Source organism: Larimichthys crocea, chromosome XV, assembly GCF_000972845.2.
Source record: "Larimichthys crocea isolate SSNF chromosome XV, L_crocea_2.0, whole genome shotgun sequence".
NCBI lineage: Eukaryota > Metazoa > Chordata > Actinopteri > Sciaenidae > Larimichthys > Larimichthys crocea.
In genome coordinates, this window is record NC_040025.1 from 6091998 (window position 1) to 6111006 (window position 19009).

Consider the following 19009-nt stretch of genomic DNA (forward strand, 5'->3'; position numbering starts at 1 on the left):
ACTCGCACTGATTTCCACCTTATTTCATATTACACCTGGTGCTGGGAGGTTACAGAGCAGAACTTACTGCACCCTTTTGTTCAAAATGAGTACTTTGCACAAAACAAACGAAGATTAGCTCCTACAGGTTTCTCCACCAAGTAATAAGTCATGTTGTGTTAGGGGATCAAATAATATTATATATATATATATATATATATATAATATATAATTATTTGTATTATGTTTTTTATTTGTCAGTGGGCAAATTTAGCAAAAATCACAAAATTGGCAAGGGCTCAAATAGTTATTTCCCCCACTGTATCCTGTATATTCACACAGGCTCATTCAATGCATTAATGTAAATCATAATATAAACAGAGGGAGATTAACAGGGTTTTTGTATCTACAGAGGAACAGGTCCTCTTCTACAGAGTCTACCGTGTTCAACTGAAATGTAGCCCAGGGCAGACAAACCAAATGCTGGCTTTAAGAAGAAGGAGAAGAAGTTGCAGGAATGAGTTGGATTCAGCCTCTTTGCTGCTAGATGCCATCAAATCCACACATACCACTCCTTTAAAATCAGTTCTGGACTGCATTGCAGATGTGGACTCCAGTCCTGTGAGGATTCTCACTGCTGTGTTTTAGTTATTTTAGAGGGAGGAAATAAAAGCATGAACTATAATCTCAAAATCTTTAATGGACAGTAATGATTTTAATTTTGTAAATGAACTAAGATGCTAGATGTTCATGCTAACAGCTGAGTTGATTTCAGTTTCAAATCATAAACCAGAATCAAAGACTGACAATATAGAAAATGGAGACATTCAATACAGACAAACCAAAGGGATTTCAGACAGAATCAGGAATGCCCCAACACATTTAAGGCCAGATGAGCGTAACACATTTTGTGCTCACTTTGACAGCAGTCAGCTGCCCTCCATGCCACCGGCTGCTGTCGGTGTCCACAGTGGATGTGAGAAATAAAGAACCAGAATCACACAAGAAGCTTTCTGATCAAGTTATTTTAAATAAGTGTTTTATTACTGATTCTTTAATTTTCATAAAAGTCTTTGGCAGGAAATGTTGTGAACGATGGTCAGAGGTATGAAGAGTTCCTACCAACCAGTAGATGGCAGCATTGACTGGTCCACTAAAGCATTCACACTTCCTGCTCTACCTGTCTGTTCATTATAAAGGACATTTCACAATAGGATGAAATAAAATATGAAGTGTGAAATAAGCAGGTGTGAGTGATGTGGTGTTTTATTTCTGCATAATGAAATCACAGTTAGAAATAAAAATAATATTGCTCCTTCAGCTCAAGGTGTTTACTGCTTGTCTTGTGTTGGAACAGGTCACACAGAGAAAAAACTGAACTCAAAGGGTTAATCTGCTCATATCCAGACAATGTGTATGTGTCTTGATAAATCAGATTTTTACATTTGAGGGACACATAGACAGATGTACACACTAACTAACTAACACACACAGCACAGCACCACTTTTCTTTCCCTTCCTGGTAAATGTGTGTGTTGCATAGGTGCTAAGCAGACTACGTGCTGGCAACAATGCTGACTCACCTGATGCTGTAAGACTGACACCATCTTCAGTCATGTGAAGACTTGTGTCAGGCAGTGTACAAGCGCTGTTGAAAGCCTCATTGGGCCTAGACATGTTCCTTGGGGCACTTTTCAAAATCAGGTTTTTGTCAGGCTGATTTTATTCTTAACATTGTTCTCTTACTGTCCACCTGCCACACACACATGCACACGTGCACACACACACACACACACACACACACACACACACACACTCAAGAGAGGCTGATGTGTTCGTGTGAGTCTCCTTCAGTTAGACTATCAACTTAAGGACGAACAGGGACCGGTGCCATGAGTGCTTTGCACACGTCTGTCCAGGGTTTTGCCTCTCAGGTTACACACAGTCCATTCTGCCCTACCTGAATCATCAGACGCTTCCTATCACCCACTGATCTAGAAAGAGTCATTCATACACTATTATCATCCAGGCTGGATTACTGTAACTAACTCTCTCAGGCGACCATTTCCCGTTAATGGTTCATTTTAAACGCAGCAGCCCTGACCCCCATTCTGGCATCGTTATACCGGCTTCCCACTCACTTTAGGATCAAATTCAAATCCTTTCACAATCGCCCCTGGATATATCTCAGAGCTTCTCACCCCCTACAGAACCACCAGACTCTGCAGACCGTGGCATGTTGCATCCCACACACCCAGGGATAGGAAGTTTTCAGTAGTGGGTCAGCTTTGGAATAGTCTCCCAGAAGCCATTAGAGTCCATTAGAGTGTTGATGCTTTGCTTCAGACCCACTTTTATTCTCTGGCTTATTAGTTTTTTATCTGTGTGTCTGTCTTCCTGGAGCACAAAACGTCTGCTTTTAACGTTATATAAATGTAATAAACTTGAAACTATACCTTACTGGTGAAGGTGGGACTGTATGTAGCCTGAAAGGAATACCTACAGACACTACTCAGGGCAAAAAACTGCATTTAAGAATAGAAGACAAATCAAAAATTGGATCAGTAGAGCACAGAGTCTGGAATACACGATCTATCAGGAGATGGTAGAAACCAAAAACAGACCTAAAGGAGAGTGAATATTTATTATTTTTAAATGTCTAAACCGATTGTGGCTCCCTTCTCATCCCATTTCTGGTGACGGCTCAAAGGTCAGCTAAGGAGTCTTGGTCCCTGCCAGAAATGAAGTCCAACTTCAGTGCCAATCTGTCAGAATGTATCAGTCTTCAAAAAGCACATGGGATTGATCAAAGTTGGCTGCAGATGAGCTTTATTATCTTCACAGACAAACAAAGCCCTCCTGTGATACAACAATAGCATATGTCCTGCCCATTTTTCATTTTTCATCAGACACGATGTAATGGTGTAAAACTTTGCCAGGTTGTTCCTGTCAAAACTTGGGGACTTGGGGACAAAACTTGGTGTCTGATTTGAGGTAAAATCTCCCCAGGCATTTGCTCACACCTGTGCCATGCAACTATAACCCCACACACCATGCAGTAGCAGGCTACGCCTTTTCCTTTTTCTTTACCTTCTTCAAAGATTACACCATTAAAGTCCAGCTTGTTTTAGATCATAGATGTTTCTTACTGTATTTTTTTAAAAACTTGAAAGTGTTTTAATAAATACCATAACAATCAACAAAAAGGTGTTGTAACAATCATTACATACTACTTGGGTGTAGCACGGCTCTTTAAACCTTGATTTATACACGTTTTATCTTGATTATACACTTTTCACACATTATTCTACATCTCACACTCTAAATCAACTTTAACTATTACCATGGTTACACGTGATTTTATACTACACTACTTATTGGAATATTAGCAGATATAGCAGTTACAAGAGTATAGCACAAAATTCTTGGCCCTGTGCTCAGCCATGCTCCACACTCCCCTCCACAAATCATAAGCTATATATGGGTGATGATAGGCACAACCAGTCCCCCTGCTCATCACATACTCAGTGGTTGTAGTAGTTGAGGTGTTGGTATTGCAGTAATATTGTGATATTGACTCAACAGAGGAAAATCCTTTCTTACATGTTCCCTCTCTTCAGTGACACACTAAAGAGTTGAGACATGTTGACTTGGCCAACAACCCAACCTGACACTCAGTTGTTAAACAGACCCAGAAGAGGACAGACGGTGAGTCCTTTTGATTTTTCTCTTCATTTTATCTCATGAATGAATGTTCTGATCGACTGGCCGGTGACTCTTGATAAGTGTCCAGTACCGTTGGTCTGTGTACCTGTTGGTGATGGAGCATCTCTTTTTCTTCAGATCAGTGTAGCCTGTTATCTGTCAAAATGGCCGGGAACTTCGCAGGAAACTGTTTATGTAACTTGCTTAGTGCAAGTATGTTTATGGCCGGTAAGTACCTGCAAAAAAAGACTAAGCAAGCAATGTGAACAACTGGATTTATTAACACGAAATATGAACCTTCTCTATATTCTCCTCCAGGCTGCACCATTCTGCTCGTCACAGCTTTCCCAATTGCTCAGATTACTTTAGGTAAGTGATCCACAGACGTGACTTTTCTGTTCATTCATGAAATCATTCGATCACTTTTTCAAACCTTGAAGCTTACAGGCTTAAGACCTTAAACAGTGTCTGAAGTGGTAAACGTTTTAAAATACCTCCTCCAGCTCTTTACATTTCAATATTTTTATTAAAATGAACACATTTATTGACATTTTGACTTGTAAGACAGAAAACATCTACATGTCACATCAAGGTTCACTAAAATTGTTCACACTGTCTGGTACACAGCTGGCAAAAGCTGGACTTTAATTGTCCATTCCACAAATACAAATGCTGTTCAGGTCATGTGCTTCTACTCTTGAATAGAAGTGTTGAGATGATGACGAATCCTAAGCGTGAACTGACAGTGTTGGATCAGATTACTTTGAAGTTACTGAATACAAACGACACAGCAATTTCTGTAATTAGTAATACAATCCAATCTGATTACTTTTGGATTACTTCAGAATCAAATATAGCTAAATAATACATTACACTAACATAGATATAACGTGTATATTATATTAATATAGTAAGACAGCCACGAAACATCCACAAGTTCTACAAATCTATTTTTTCCCTAAATGTCTCAAAACATTTTCAATGCAAAAAGAATGACTCAGCATTTACAGTTGTTTCTTCTTCTGTCATGTCAGACATGTTTATATGAGTTATTTGAGTGATGATGATGTAATAAGTGTGGAAATTTTAGAACTGCCATATTTTAAAAAGCGTTCACCCCTGTGGACGAATTCACAGTGAATCAGTATCTGTTAGCAGTGGAGCTCCTCATCAGCTCAGCTGTGATCACAATCTCATAAGTCCATTGTAAATAATAGACCTGCTGAGCTGTGCAGTAATGTGAAGGCTAGTTTTGTAATGACTGCATTAAACTTAGCATAGTGGGTTAAGCGGCCGCCCCGTGTGTGGAGGCTACAGTCTTCGCTGCAGCTGGCCCCGGTTCGAATCCCGCATCGGACGGCCATTTACTGCGTGTCACTCCCCCTCTCTTTGCTTCCTGTCTATCTCCTGTCTAAACTTGAACATGTACAGTGTCAGTACAGTCTTTGCTCTGTGTGAACAGGTGCAGTGCACATGTATGACTGTCCAGCAGCACCATTCATCCCGGTGTATGTGATGGTATGTGGGATGCTGGCCCTGCTGCTGATGGGCCTGTTTGCTTTACCAAAGCTCATCTGTCCAACTGCACCGGGCAACATGATCTGGACTGTGTGGATCATCAGCCTGCTGCTGTTTGTCTTCATCTGGTTCATCTGTGGTAAGCTGAAGATCATCATGGCTTCATATTAAAGGGTGTCCACCTCAGATGATGAATACCATTCTGCATGTCCATGATGATCACGTGTTTTATCATTTTATTCTTTTATATCAAAGAATAATCTTGACCCAGTTCCAGGTTATGATCTGTTGGAGCTTTTCTTCATTTAGTCTCTTTCCATCCTCAGGCAGTTACTACATTTATTCTGTATATCCACCCAACTACATCAAGATCACCCTCGACCCACACAGCTTCAACAACAGTATCACCAAGCCCAGTTTCATCTTCATTGACCAGAACCAGAGCCTTCCAAACCTCAACCAGACTGGGATGATGTCCACCGACACCACCACCCCCACCACCACCAACAACAACAACCAGACTTTATTGGACCTGATTCAAACTCTGGCCCACAGCAACATCAGCAGTGAGACAAACAGAGAAGATCCGAACACTCCACAAGCACTTCACACCGCGCCGGCTGCAGCTCCTTACTGTGACAGAACTGTGTACCTGTTTGCTTTCTGGACCACCACACTGGTCTACGCGTTTGGAGGAAACGCCCTGGTGATCCTCGTCTGTATATACGGTTTCATGACAATCGCAAATAAACTTACAAAGTATGTATTTTGAACTGAACTGAAGGATCAGTCTTCTTTTGGCTGATGATTAAATGCTTTGTAATGATGTAATGATGCAGAGGCTGAATGTTCTACTTGTTACGACACTTATCATGCATCAACGCCTTGAGAAACAAGGAGAAATCAAAGATTTAAACAGTTCCTCTTAGGAAACACAAGTTCTCTGTTGCTTCATGTATCTTGATGAACTGATTTCTACCAGTCATACCTGTAACATTTCAGTTATACTTTATGCAAATCTTTTACCAACTTGTGAATGTTTTATAAAGACAAATTTAAGAGTTTTTTTAAATCAGCTAAAAACAGGAATATGACTATTAATAAGAAATCTCTGTAGAAAGATCATTCTGTGAAATGACTTTATAATGGATTAGGGTTAGAGTTTTTGTTGTATGGCTTCTAAATAGCTATGTAAGCTGTTAACTTCCTACCTGTTCACAGTGTCTGCTTTCTTTACCCTTTTTGTTCTGTGAATTGCTTTTTGTTGTGTTGCCTAATATATAGTTGGTGAAGCTGACATCTGTTAGCTTAAAACAAAAGACAGCATTGAGAAAGTGCTCTTGAGCAAGGCTATAAATTCCCAGGCAGTTATGTACAGGTCTAGTACAGTTGATGTCATGTTGACTCACTTTGAGCTCAAAAGAAATTTAGCACCACTCAGTGGAAAAAAACAGAAAGTGCACTCTGTGGAAGTTTATACGGTTTATAAATGATGCGACATGGACATGAAAGGAAATGTAATATGTAAATAATAATAAAGATCTCTCAATATCTACAATCCTACTATAACATGAAACATGGTGGATTTTGCTTAAATATCAAATGTTCATATACAGGTATAAAATGTGCAACACATGTTATAAATAATGATTTAAAATGATTCTGAACATGTAAACTTGCTAGTAAATATTTAACGGAAATATTTCATGTTTATGTTGAGTCATGTGCGTATGCTGAATCATGAGTTCAAGTTGCTGCAAATTTATCCTCATCACGGTCACAGTGGGGCTGGAGTCAAGTTTATTAGTCATGGAGCAGAAGTTTCAAGTTCAAAATGGAAATACAAGTACTTCATAATTATATAGCACTACATGAAATGTAGTTAATGCACACAGGGGGAGAACATGCAAACTCCACATGGGCCTCAGCCGAGGTTTGAACCAGGAACCTTCTTGCTGTGAGCCGACACTGTTAGAAAGAGTTATATTGTGAAGAATTTTAGGAAATGTATTTGTCAGGGCAGCAAATCAACCAGGTATGGACACATCTGTGCTTTTTTGTCAGCGGATCAGCACAAACAGAAACGGTGACTTGTTAGATAAAGACCTGCAGACGACAGGACAAGGACACCTAGAACACATTGCCAGCGTTAACAACTTTATTATGCTGGCACTGTGCCGGCATGGTTCAATGGCTCATGGTCGTTTGTGCAAAGAACCTCCTCACAAATGATAACCGTGAGGATGGTTTGTGTTTTAACAGATATAAAATGATTCAATAAACAGGAAAGAGTCACCAACTTCCTCTGCTGAGGTCATATGACTTCCCAGACCAGTCAAAGTTCAAGAAGAAGATCTGCCACACTGTCTGCAAACACAGAAGGCCGATCAGGTCAGTATTCATCTGCTTTTTGCTGATGTTTTCTGAAGTTTTTATTCTGTTAATGTAGTATGTTTGTGAAAGCTGCTCCATACGCCTGCGCAGGCTGACCCCTGCAGATGACAGCTGTTTACACCAGTGAAATGTCAGGAAATAAAGTTTTCTTTTGTTTACAGGCCACATGACACTCGTGCTATAGTTCAGTTTTGTTTTACAACCTGCATTTTCCTTCTGTCCTCATTCTGCAGCTAACAACATCTCCAGTTTCCTCCTGCCCCTAAAGACACTGACACAAACTAAGAAAAGTTCCATATTTTCAAATGAATTCTCTTCTCGGGGTGTAATTGAACATAATACACAGCCAACTGCCTAGCAGTTTAATGATGAGGAAAGAGAGAGAGGAGGAAGAACAGCAGACATCCATCATTGCAGCATAATAGACATGATTGAGCTCAGGGATCAGCATTATCCTGGCAGCATCTGCATCCACCGACAGCTGTACTCTCCACGGAGGGGGGAAACCTGATTACCCAAAATGACAGCAGCATAAGTGAACTGGCTGGTTGTCAACAGGAGAGAGAATCTGCCACTAGAGTGTGTTAAGACTGAGTGTTTGGATGTAAACACTTCTGAGTGCTGGCAGTTGGTGTGTGCCATCAGAGTGCTCTTGAAAGCCATTATAATGCAGAGCTGTGCCTTAATGATCCTTTAAAGAGCATCTTGGTTTCAATGGAGCCTGCAGGGTGTGCACCACTTTAACAATCTTTACATTCAGGTAGTTTCACAGTCAGTGTACTGTTGGTGTCCATTGAGCGGCATCTCTGCAGACATTACCATGGTGTCGGCAGCCTGTGCAGGAATGGCGAGCCTGAAACTTTCTACATTTTTGTCTTTATTCGTCACGATCGTGAGTGGTACAACCTCATTGGAAGAGAGCCCAGCTAAGCTAGCACAGCTTTGACCTAAGGTCTGCCCGGACTAATGGCCCGGTCAAAATAAAATGAAAATGAAATAAGACTCAGTCAAACCCAGATATTGAAAATCAGAGACATCTTTACACAGATCTTGCATCAACATCAACAAAACCAATGAGCTAATTATTGATTTTAGGAAAAAGGCAAAGAACCTGCTCGACGGGTTTCCAGTTCATCACAGGGCTCATTCATGCTCACATCCACACCTATGGGCAATTTAGAATCACCAGTAGGCATCACAATCACAGAAAGGCCCAAGCCAGCCAGTTTGAAACCATAAATTCTTGCTGTGAAGCAATGGTGCTAACCACTGCACCACCTTACACCAGTTCATCACAGGGCACATAGAGACAAACAACCATTCACACTTACTAATTTAGAGTCACCAGTCAACCTGTTAGGGTTCATGTCTTTGGACTGTGGGAGGAAGCCGGAGTACATTTCAGAATCACGTATACAATAATATTATAATTATTGATGCACTCATGTGTAGGTCCTAAGCATCATTTTAGCATTGCAGCTGGTAAAGGTGAAGCTAATTTTACATCATAATTTACTTCTTCATTGTATTTTGTATGAATCATATGACTCTGCAAAGTCACTGAGGTTATTAAACAAATGCAATGAAGTAAAAAGTGTATTGATTTCCTCTGAAATGTCATGAAGCAGAAGTTTCAAGTCGAAAATGGAAATACAAGTACCCCATAATTGTAAAGCAATCTTGATAATTACATTGATATGATGTTAACTAAAAGCACAAATATCCAAAATACTCTTGTACAGAATTGAGTAAGGCTTGTATCTTGAAGTCTGAAGCTTTAAATTTGGCCTAACAGATTTATAGTCCTCAGCCCAGAGCTAAATGTGACAGCACAGTGTATCTCATTTGTTATCTCACTGCAGGCGAGGAAACGACTTTTCATCCAGATATTTCACAGTTGATCACTTAACATCCACAACAGCCACAGGTTGGAACACGTCTGCTCACTACCCATTCTTTCCATTCCATTTATCACACTTCCCGTATCGCTGTTTCAGAGCCGTGCCAAGTTGTGAGGTTTATTTACTGCTAGCCTGGGGAGACAGTCTGAAGACAGAGACACATGGCATCAAAAACAGCAGCCTATTGTAAAGCTGCTGTGTTATGGGAAGTTTAAAAGCATATGATTATAGACCGTGGTATTTTTTTTGACATCGCCATATATCACCAGAGAGCAGCATCGACAAATATCTGAGTTGTGCCAGCTCTTACTCCACTCCTGCTTTGTGTATTCACTGAACTCCATAAAGCCACTTTAACACAGGAACTATAAGTACATGATGATTAGAGGGTAACTTTGATATTTTTCATGCTGAATCCTCCTGTTTGTGTGTCAAATGACTAAAGGATGTGAGGGAATTTTCTATTGTAGCATACCACATATGGGGTTACACAGGGTCAAGCATATGTCCTGAGGTCACTGTAGGTACCCTGGCTTCTCTCCTTGAGATACAGATCAGCTTTATGTTCGTGTTCAGGAAAGCAGGCTTCATTTTGATCATTATAGTAACCGAGGTCTGAGGATATGACCCCTAAGAGTAAACCTATTTCCTTGTTTCGCGACTAATGACCAACTGGCAAATACCTTATACTGTAGATGCAATGAGTATGACTATTTGTGGACAGAGTAGAGAGAGTTATGGAGAGTATGGACGAGCCAGTGAGGACAACTTCTTCAGAATTGAGGCGGTATCATGTCATGACAACTGCATTGATAAATCCACCAGTCTGCTTGGCCAAGCTTCAATAAACCTTTTAACATTAGACATATTGGACACTTGTGCACTTTGTCACTCATAAATTTAATAATAGAATTATCCACAACAGTCGGGGAACACTTTTTGAAACTGGTCCAGTGCTGAGCAAGTCACGAAAACGCAACACAAACCTTCAAGACAATTGTTCACCACCAAAGTACATTCACTATAACTGCACCATCATAACTCTGTTAATTAAGGGTTTATCATGACCAAACCAGAGCTGGTAATGGTTGGAACAGTGGAAAGACACAAGTTTTTCGGGAGTTTGAGTCACGTTTGAACACTGTGTTATGATATGACTGTCAGTAAAGTCCAGTAACTTCGAACACAGTGATGGCAGGTCTTAACTCCAAACTTTGCTTTTCATATTCTTGGTGCCCAAAGGGTGAATTCTACATCAGTTGTGTGTAAGAAATAAAATAAATTTCAACATAACACATTCATACTTGCTAACTTTCCTCTAGTTTTATCCCAGAACATCAGCTTTGTACACATCACAGAAAGAGCCCCCGTGAAGCTGGTGATGCCATGCTGCTCTGTAAGGGCTGTTTAGAAGCAAAGTCCTCAGTACGCCTCAAAAAACAAAAACAATCATTAAGCATTGGCTGAACATTCCTTTCCAGCAGCAGAATGTCTTGTACATGCTATAATCACACATAAGGCCTTTATAGAAAGCTGCATTTTGAGTTACATTAAACAGGGTGTATGACATCACAATCAGGGCTTCAAGCCCAGGAAATTTCCACCAACTCCCCCAGAGGCCTGTCGTGCTGCATGACAGATAACAACATACAGTACGCAGTAGTACACAGATAAGAGAGTGATAGATAACAGAATCATGGCAGCGACACTATCTCAGCCTAAATCTTTCATTGAAGAGAAAGTGACGGAGATAAAATGTCTTCAGGGTGGGCCGAGTGGCGTAAACACACAAGTCTGTGACTTTGGATCAGATTAGATTATGTTTGATCCAAATATTTACACCAAGTGACAACCTCTGTGGCTGTGAAATGACTTGAGTTCCTTCACTTGAGTCTGGCTCCAAAACAAGTCAGTCTCCATAAGCCCCCATGTTAGATTATCCAAACAGCAGAGATAAACATGTTTACAGCCTGGTACAAAAAACTGTTTTGGTCTCTATAGCTGATTTCCCCATTCATGACAACTGTACTGAGGGTGGATTTATATACAACTCACTTGCTCAAATTATATTAATGCTTAAAGTTATGCAGAATTAAAGGCGTGGATGCTTTGATTGGCTTGTTTCTGCAGATACTTAAAAAAAAAAAAAAACGAATAAAAAGTTCATTCATTGTTGAATGACAGCCGAAGGGTTCCAAGACTGCATTCCAGCCGAACTGTTCCGCCTCTTTTGCTCTTCACATGGAAGAGTAAACATGCAACTAAAGCATGCTCAAACATGATTGGTCAATGCAATCAGAACACAAACAGAAAACAGAGATCTCCTCATGCTGAAGTTTCGGTCCTCTGCCTTCAGATACGCAGAGATCTGTTTGTAGAGATTAGTTAGACTAGCCCATGGAGGTAGTGGAGAATTTAGCAGATAACTAAATGTTGAATATTTCTCTGAGCAGATGATGGAGACCAAACAGAGCTGCTAACATGTCGGGTTGACGCAATCACTGTCAGCGTTTACCATAAAAACCTAATATAATAGATGTGTTCAAAGCTTGTTCTGCAATAAATAAATAATACAGTTTAACACAAATGAATCACCTCAGATAAGCCCTGTCAAACTTCACTGCTCTCTGACAGCATCAGTGGCTGAGGGCTGACAATGTGATGATTACCGATTATCTGAAGGCTTGGAAATCACTGACCAGATCTTCTTTTCTATCTCATGACCTTGTGTGCTGAACACCTGAGTGGCAGGTGACCTGTTGTGTAATGAGGCTTTTAGAGAGATATTTGGAGCCTGAGGCTGGTCAAGACAGAAATGACGTCCAGGTCAGTCCTGTAGAGGTCTACAAACAATTCAGCACTTACTATAGTGTGGACACAGAATTAACTGCCTGTGGAAAGATCTTCATTCGCTTCTCCGTCACATACTATTTACACAAAACAGACAAATGAATAGTTAGTTTATTTAAATTAAAAGTAATATTTACATCATACATATCAACTGATACAATCCAATATTTTGATTTCAATCACCCACAGAGGCAATTAATTACAACTTCATTCAAACAAACGAAAAAAGAAAAGAGGTCATGTTTGTGCCTTAAGAAGAAGCTGCAGCATGCTGGCACAACGTACTGCGACAGCTGGAAAACAGTTTTTGTCTTCACATGTTCCTGAGGGGCAGCCTTCCTGCACTGGTATTAAAAAGCATTACAGTCCAGCCAGCAGCAGCAGCAGTGTGTGTGTGTGTGTGTGTGTGTGTGTGTGTGTGTGTGTGTGTGTGTGTGCGTGTGTGTGTGTGTAGTTCTAGCTGTAGTTCCTCAGGTACACTAGTCTATGAGGCTGGAACTTCTCCCGACACAGCGGGCACTCTGCCTGTGAGACGAAAAACAAAAACACACATGTGGTGTTCCATTAGCGCGTGCACACACACACACACACACACACACACACACACATACACATACACATACACATACACATACACATACACACACACACACACTTCTAAATGAATAATGTAGTAAAGACACAACTGAAAGCATCATGAGTTGACACAGGCCTGACCTTGGTGTTGCACCACTCTGTGATGCACTCCCAGCAGAAGAGGTGTCCACAGGGAGTGGACGTGGAGTGTCTCCTCTCCTCCAGGCAGAGGATACAGCGGGAAATTCTGGATCTTAAGCTCTGTGTACGCTGGGGACTGTTCAGAGTTCAGCATTAACTCAAGTCATGTGTTACATGTTTTTAATTATAGTGGTCATACTGGTTCTGTACCTGAGGTTCCTGTAGAGCTTCCACTCCTGCCTGGCTCTCTGTCTCTGTCTGAAGTTGTTGAGCTGCAGACAAACAGTGATGAGCAGCTGGAGGAGGGACACGGCTCCCAGCAGTCTGTAAGTGCTTCTGATGGTCCCGTCATCGCTGTTCGGCCCTGTCACACGCAGCTACACACACACGATGACATAATGACAGAACTTCACTGATATACACGATGCAAGCCACTAATTACCTTGTGACAGAAAAGTGGCAGAAAACAATGAGTGACTACTGAAAAGACTGTATGTTCTGCAGACAGACAGACTGACAGACAGAGACCTACAGAGGATTTACAGACAAAGTTTAGAAGATCATTTGCCTCTAGAAAAGAAATAAAAATAAAAATGCACGTACTCTGCACACGCTGACAGATTATTTAGCACCACCTTGCTAAAACTAACAGTCAAATGGAACATCATCAAGATTACAATGCTGGTCTGTCGTCATCTGGTTATATCTGTGCTGTTATTCAGTCTGCACTCACTGATGTTTGATAGCTATCATCTAAGTGTACCTAATAAACTAACTATTGAGTACATTTTGACATTGCACAATAAACCTCAGCAGACTGTCTTATTCATCACTGTGTCTCTTGCTGACACCCCGCCTGCTCCACAAATAATGAACTATGTTCCGGCGGTGTGTTGTGTAAAACTGTGTAGGAAAAGATGAAAAACGACACACTGAATATATTTAGCTGGAACATAGTGGGATGATGACAGCTTTTAGAAAGTGGGAAGAATGTGCAGTGTGTACGGTAAAGCAGTGACAGGACTGAGTTTGTCGTGGTCTTTATCTTCTGACACGGTCATGTAAGGAAAGCTGATGAAACATGCCCGCTGCTGCAGGGCTGTGTGATGATAATAAAGATCCAGATTTTTGTTTTTCATTCCTCATTTTTACGTCTGTGTATTTATGTATTTCACGCATCTTATTTGTTGTGTGGCATTTATTATAGAATAGAGTATATCTTATATTGGTTTATATAAAATGAGCCTCATCATCTGAGGTTTGTTTCTACTTGACTGTACTTTTGTGGTTCTCGTCCGCAGACTCTCTGTGTACTGTTTGGCAGGATTTTTGTGTAGGTTGATAAAGAGGTTAGTGGTGTCACAGTCACTCTACTCCATGTTTGTTTGTGTTGCTCGTCATGCAAATTTTGTGCATCTATCCACAACGTGCAGAACAAAGTGTTTTCCAATTTGTGACACAACAATTAAATCGAAACATCTGAAACATCTAAAAAAATAAAGAAAGGATCACCTACATAGCTGATTCCAGCTGCCCTCTTGGACAGGTGATAGAAAGAGCCGCTGATGTAGAACAGAGCCACGTGGAGTCGGTGCAGGAGGGTCAGACTCTGCTGGAGGACGAACACAGCCGGTAGACACGCCTTTCTCTGAGACTCCGACAGCAGCCCCACCGCCCTCAGCATCCACCTCCTGAGCCAGGACTCCAGGCTCCACAGCCCAGATGCAGCCTGCCGCCGACCGACACCACTGCGGCTCTCCTGCCCACCTTCCAGCTCGTTCTCCAGGCACACAAGGACCTTGCCCAGGAGGTAAGGGAAGTAGGCATGGCAGAAGACAAAGAGGCCCCGTCTGGCCCATGAGGGGATTTGACGTTTAGTGGGATCCACCTGGACGATGTTGACATATTCCTCACCCAGAGTTTGGTAACCTGAGGAGGAGAATAATACAAATATTTAATCATAAGACAGCTCGGAGCTTTACCTTATCTCAACATATGTCAAAATACTATTCAAATCCTGCAGTAAATGTTGGCGTGTCATGAATAAAACAGCACCGCTTTCAGATGTCCTTGTAACTGTCTGACTACTGCAACAGTTACACCACTTTCATATGTCACTGTCAGACTTCTCACGGTGTTGCAGCCAAAAATGTATTTCTTTTAAATCAGCCATGAACTTTTTTTTTTTCCAGTCCCAGGATGACAGCACGCGCTTCACTTAGAGCCCAAAAACACAAGTAAGTCTAGACACACTGGTTCCCTCGGTTAATACCCGAGAATGTCGTTAATCCGTAGTATGCAAGGTCTGACAGCAGCTCTATCTCTCTCCTCCAGTCCAGCCATCTTTTAGATCCTGCAGAACGACAAAGAGTGATTCAACAGAGAGCAGTGATGAACGTCACACAGATATGTCATGTCTGAAAACTTTCTTTCTCTCTTACCCACATTTTTTTTTTGGTTTTGCTTTGATTCTGATGACAACTTGCTCATGTACTGCTAGAAAAGCACCACATTTCTAAAACTGCCTACATTCACTGAACAATGAACTGTCCATTTGAATATTGGTCAAACAGTAGTGAATGACCACTGAACTGAATGAACTCTCTGAACTTTCATCTGATGTGGGTCAATACATGGAGTTTATATGGTAACTAACAGCCGATGCTCTTGCACACAGATAGAAGAACTTTATGTCAAACATGTGGGCTCATTATTTACACAGTGCACCTGAACACAACATGGAGACAGGTTATGGTGAAACGTCACATATCAAAGCTACTGGCTACTGGATTAAATGTATCTGAATAAATAACTAATGATGGCTGCATTCCATTTCGGACTCTGGGCATGACTGTGCGCATGCTCACTCACTGACATGGCTTATAGGACACTTAATGGAACGGAGCCATCGTTACTGTCATTAGCTGCAGAGGGTCCATTGACTGGGCTGTAGTGATGTGTCGGTCGCGAACGAGCCGGTTCAAAGAGCCGGATCCCGTCCGTCCGCAAACCGTTCTTTTTCTTTTTTTTTACTTTTCTCTTTAGGAAAAGTACCTGTGGGCATTGACTACAGGTGTCACATGCATGCTGTGCAACCAATCATGTGAGGATTGACAAGGAGCATAACACCAAGCAGGGACGGGAGGTAGCACCGCTGAGACAGTGACAGAAGACAAGAGGAGGGAGACATAATGAAGGAGACAGGAGTGTGGACGAGAGAGGAGTGTGGTGCAAAGATATATTATTTTTTACACTATACCAAAAACATTTTGGTTTTATTTGTCCAGATGTCAGTGGTGGGCAATGTGGAAATGTATAATAATGTTTGAATTAAAATAGATGTGTGTTAAATGTATCTGTGTAAGTATAAGGTCACACAGAGTATATTGTTTTTAAATGTTGTGTAACTAGTATAAGTGTTTTGTAGAAGTTGCAGGTTCAAGGCCTACACACAAAGAGAGAGAGACGAGGGGGGGCTGCACTTGAGTTTGTTTAGAACTGAGAGCAGAAACAGAACATCTTACTAGACAGGTTGTGTCAAAGTTCACGATGCCCTACCAGACAGAGTACTCCCACGCTAAGATGCAAACTGTTCTCAGGAAGAGTACTATCTATGGAGCAAAACCCCCAATAAAAGTGTCTGTTTAAGAGAAATGACCATGAAAGGACTTGTAGATGTATAGTGAACGCCCTATGACATATGCTTTGTATCTGTTTTGTGTGTGTGTTAATAAAACTTAGCCAGAAGCTTTGGGACCCCAGAACTCAGCAGTGCGAGAAGGTGAACAGGCCGCGGGGTCTGTTAAGATTCAGAGCTGTGTTCTCCCTTTGCAAAGGTGAAACTGGAATCTGTCTTTGTCTCCTTCATTTCAGACATCTCTCTGTTTGTATTTCAGGTCTGTAGCAATTCGGGGTGGTTTTGCAACACCACAACAGCAATAACAAAGCACATTTACTTGAGTGCTGTTATTTAATTTATATTTTTTTTCAGTACGTTTTTTCAGTGTGTGTGTGTGTGTGTGTGTGTGTTTATATTTATATATTAAAACAAAAATGTCAATAGCTGTCCTTTTTAAAAAAATGTATGCTTAGGTTTTTATAGGTGTTTCTATCTGCTTTGTGTAGCAGAGTGGTTCTTCAAGTTAGTTCATTCATTGGGTGGTTTCAGGGAGTTACAAGGGATTTTGCAACTATAAATTCAATTGGCTAGAGCAAATTATATGAAAGTGATATATGCGTTCAAATACAAATCACAAGTCAAAAAACAGTGCTAAATTTGCCTGAATTTCATAAGGTATAAGTGGTAAAATGAAGAGCCACTTGGGAGCCGAAAGAGCCGGCTCTTCTTGGTGAGCTGAACCAAATGATCCGGCTCACTAAAAAGAGCCGGACTTCCCATCACTACTGCTGCGCTGGGGAGTGTTCCAGGTATGTACATGCCAAAAGTGAAGTAAGCTGGCTTTTTTTTTTTAGTGTGCACAATGTGAACAAACTCACCTGCAAGTGTCTGAAAAGCTTCGTTGGCGTTGTTCCTCAGAGAGGTTCGGTAATATTCGTCCTTCTGACTGGACCGAACCAGCTGCGACTGGTTAGCAGGAGCGAGGGGCATTGTGAGCAAACACAGAGACAGAGACAGAGACACAGAGACAGACAGAGACAGAGACAGAGTCCATACAGCAGCTTCCCGTCCAGTCAAACCCGAGCATGCTAAAGCTCAGACTACTGAACTGCGACACACACAGAGCAGGAGGAAGAGCACGGCGCTAACATAACTACTGTCCTGTTTCTGTCCTGTGATGCTCTGTCGTATTATGTTTAGTATGAATATGCACTAACATCAAATACTTCGACATACTACACACAGTCTGTCAATAATACCCTTTTGCAAACTTCTTCGTCCGTTTAATGGCTTTGAAGGCGCGTACCGCCACCTACTGTACCGGAGTATGTAGAGTTTTACAACAACAACAAGCAGACCACAAGAAACTAACAAATAACACACACACACACACAAAACAAACTCAACCAACAGAACACGGATACATTTTCGTATATGATCTTATATCAGTGTTTTCACCAGTGGTTAAATTGGCTTTTGTAAGGAGGGGGAGCCCTTCTTCACTCACAGTGATCAATATCTCTCAAAACATTTGTATTTACCTCGCACCATCCGTTTAATATATATTTTTATCAATTTATAACCTACCTGTATATATATATATATATGTAACAAATTAGGTAGGGAAAATAACCGATGTAACATAACTGATACTGGTGAAATGTGTTGTGTTATGGCAACACACATGACAGATACAGACTGATACAAGAGACAGGTGATGATGTCTTAGCAGGTGCAAGTGGTGTCAGACCAAGCAGCAACCTCTGGGGGCTGTGAGGAGGCCAACATGGAAGTTCCAAAAACGGCAGTACCTTGAAACAATAGGTTAAAATTCCAACATTCATGACAACTGTACTGGAAGATGATTATAATTTATAACATCATACATATTATTATAGAACTTCAGTAACCAGACTTCATTCAGGCCCGTCTCAGCTCATCTGCCACGTCAGATGGAGCCAGGGCGGCCAAGATGGCAGCGACACACTCACACAACTCCTTAATACTAAGGGCATCCTCAAGGAGCACATCAGAGGCTGTTTTGCTTGTGAGGTGCCTTTGGTATGGGAACAAAGGCTCCTGTGAACTTTTAACCGATGCACCATTGAGAGTGGCTGGTGGCAGGCTGCTTCATAGCCGACTGCACAGGACTGTAACAAACTAAACAAGACGTGAGAAGGCTAAAATCTGATCAAATCATTGGCACAGATATCTCCTGTGTTTATATAAAGAGAAAGTCCTCACATCATTAAGCAGAGCAGCCATCCTGTTCATAGACTGATCTCAGTTCTGCCTAAAAAACTGCAGCACAAATTTCCGTCTGCAG

At 41.2% G+C, this 19009-nt stretch overlaps 2 protein-coding genes across 3 annotated transcripts; one reads left to right on the forward strand and one right to left on the reverse strand.

The window, feature by feature from the left end:
- The first annotated feature begins 3596 nt into the window (after positions 1 to 3596).
- On the forward strand, positions 3597 to 6902 carry LOC104931765 (uncharacterized). Its single transcript, XM_010746852.3, has 5 exons — positions 3597 to 3687; positions 3823 to 3912; positions 4003 to 4053; positions 5147 to 5341; positions 5529 to 6902. The coding sequence occupies exons 2-5, from the start codon at positions 3849 to 3851 to the stop codon at positions 5972 to 5974; spliced, it is 756 nt and encodes a 251-aa protein (XP_010745154.2). The 5' UTR covers positions 3597 to 3687; positions 3823 to 3848; the 3' UTR covers positions 5975 to 6902.
- A 5538-nt stretch (positions 6903 to 12440) lies between these two features.
- On the reverse strand, positions 12441 to 17972 carry pex10 (peroxisomal biogenesis factor 10). Of its 2 annotated transcripts, XM_027288238.1 has the most exons (7): positions 17562 to 17972; positions 15337 to 15417; positions 14581 to 14993; positions 13275 to 13441; positions 13065 to 13200; positions 12765 to 12872; positions 12441 to 12728 (listed from the first exon to the last, which is right to left on the reverse strand). In XM_027288238.1, exons 1-6 carry the CDS (start codon positions 17671 to 17673, stop codon positions 12804 to 12806), a joined length of 978 nt encoding a protein of 325 aa, XP_027144039.1. In that variant the 5' UTR covers positions 17674 to 17972; the 3' UTR covers positions 12441 to 12728; positions 12765 to 12803. The 2 variants fall into 2 exon arrangements, with proteins under 2 accessions (XP_027144039.1, XP_019124907.2); XM_019269362.2 differs by having other exon boundaries at positions 12441 to 12872.
- Between the last annotated feature and the right edge of the window lie 1037 nt (positions 17973 to 19009).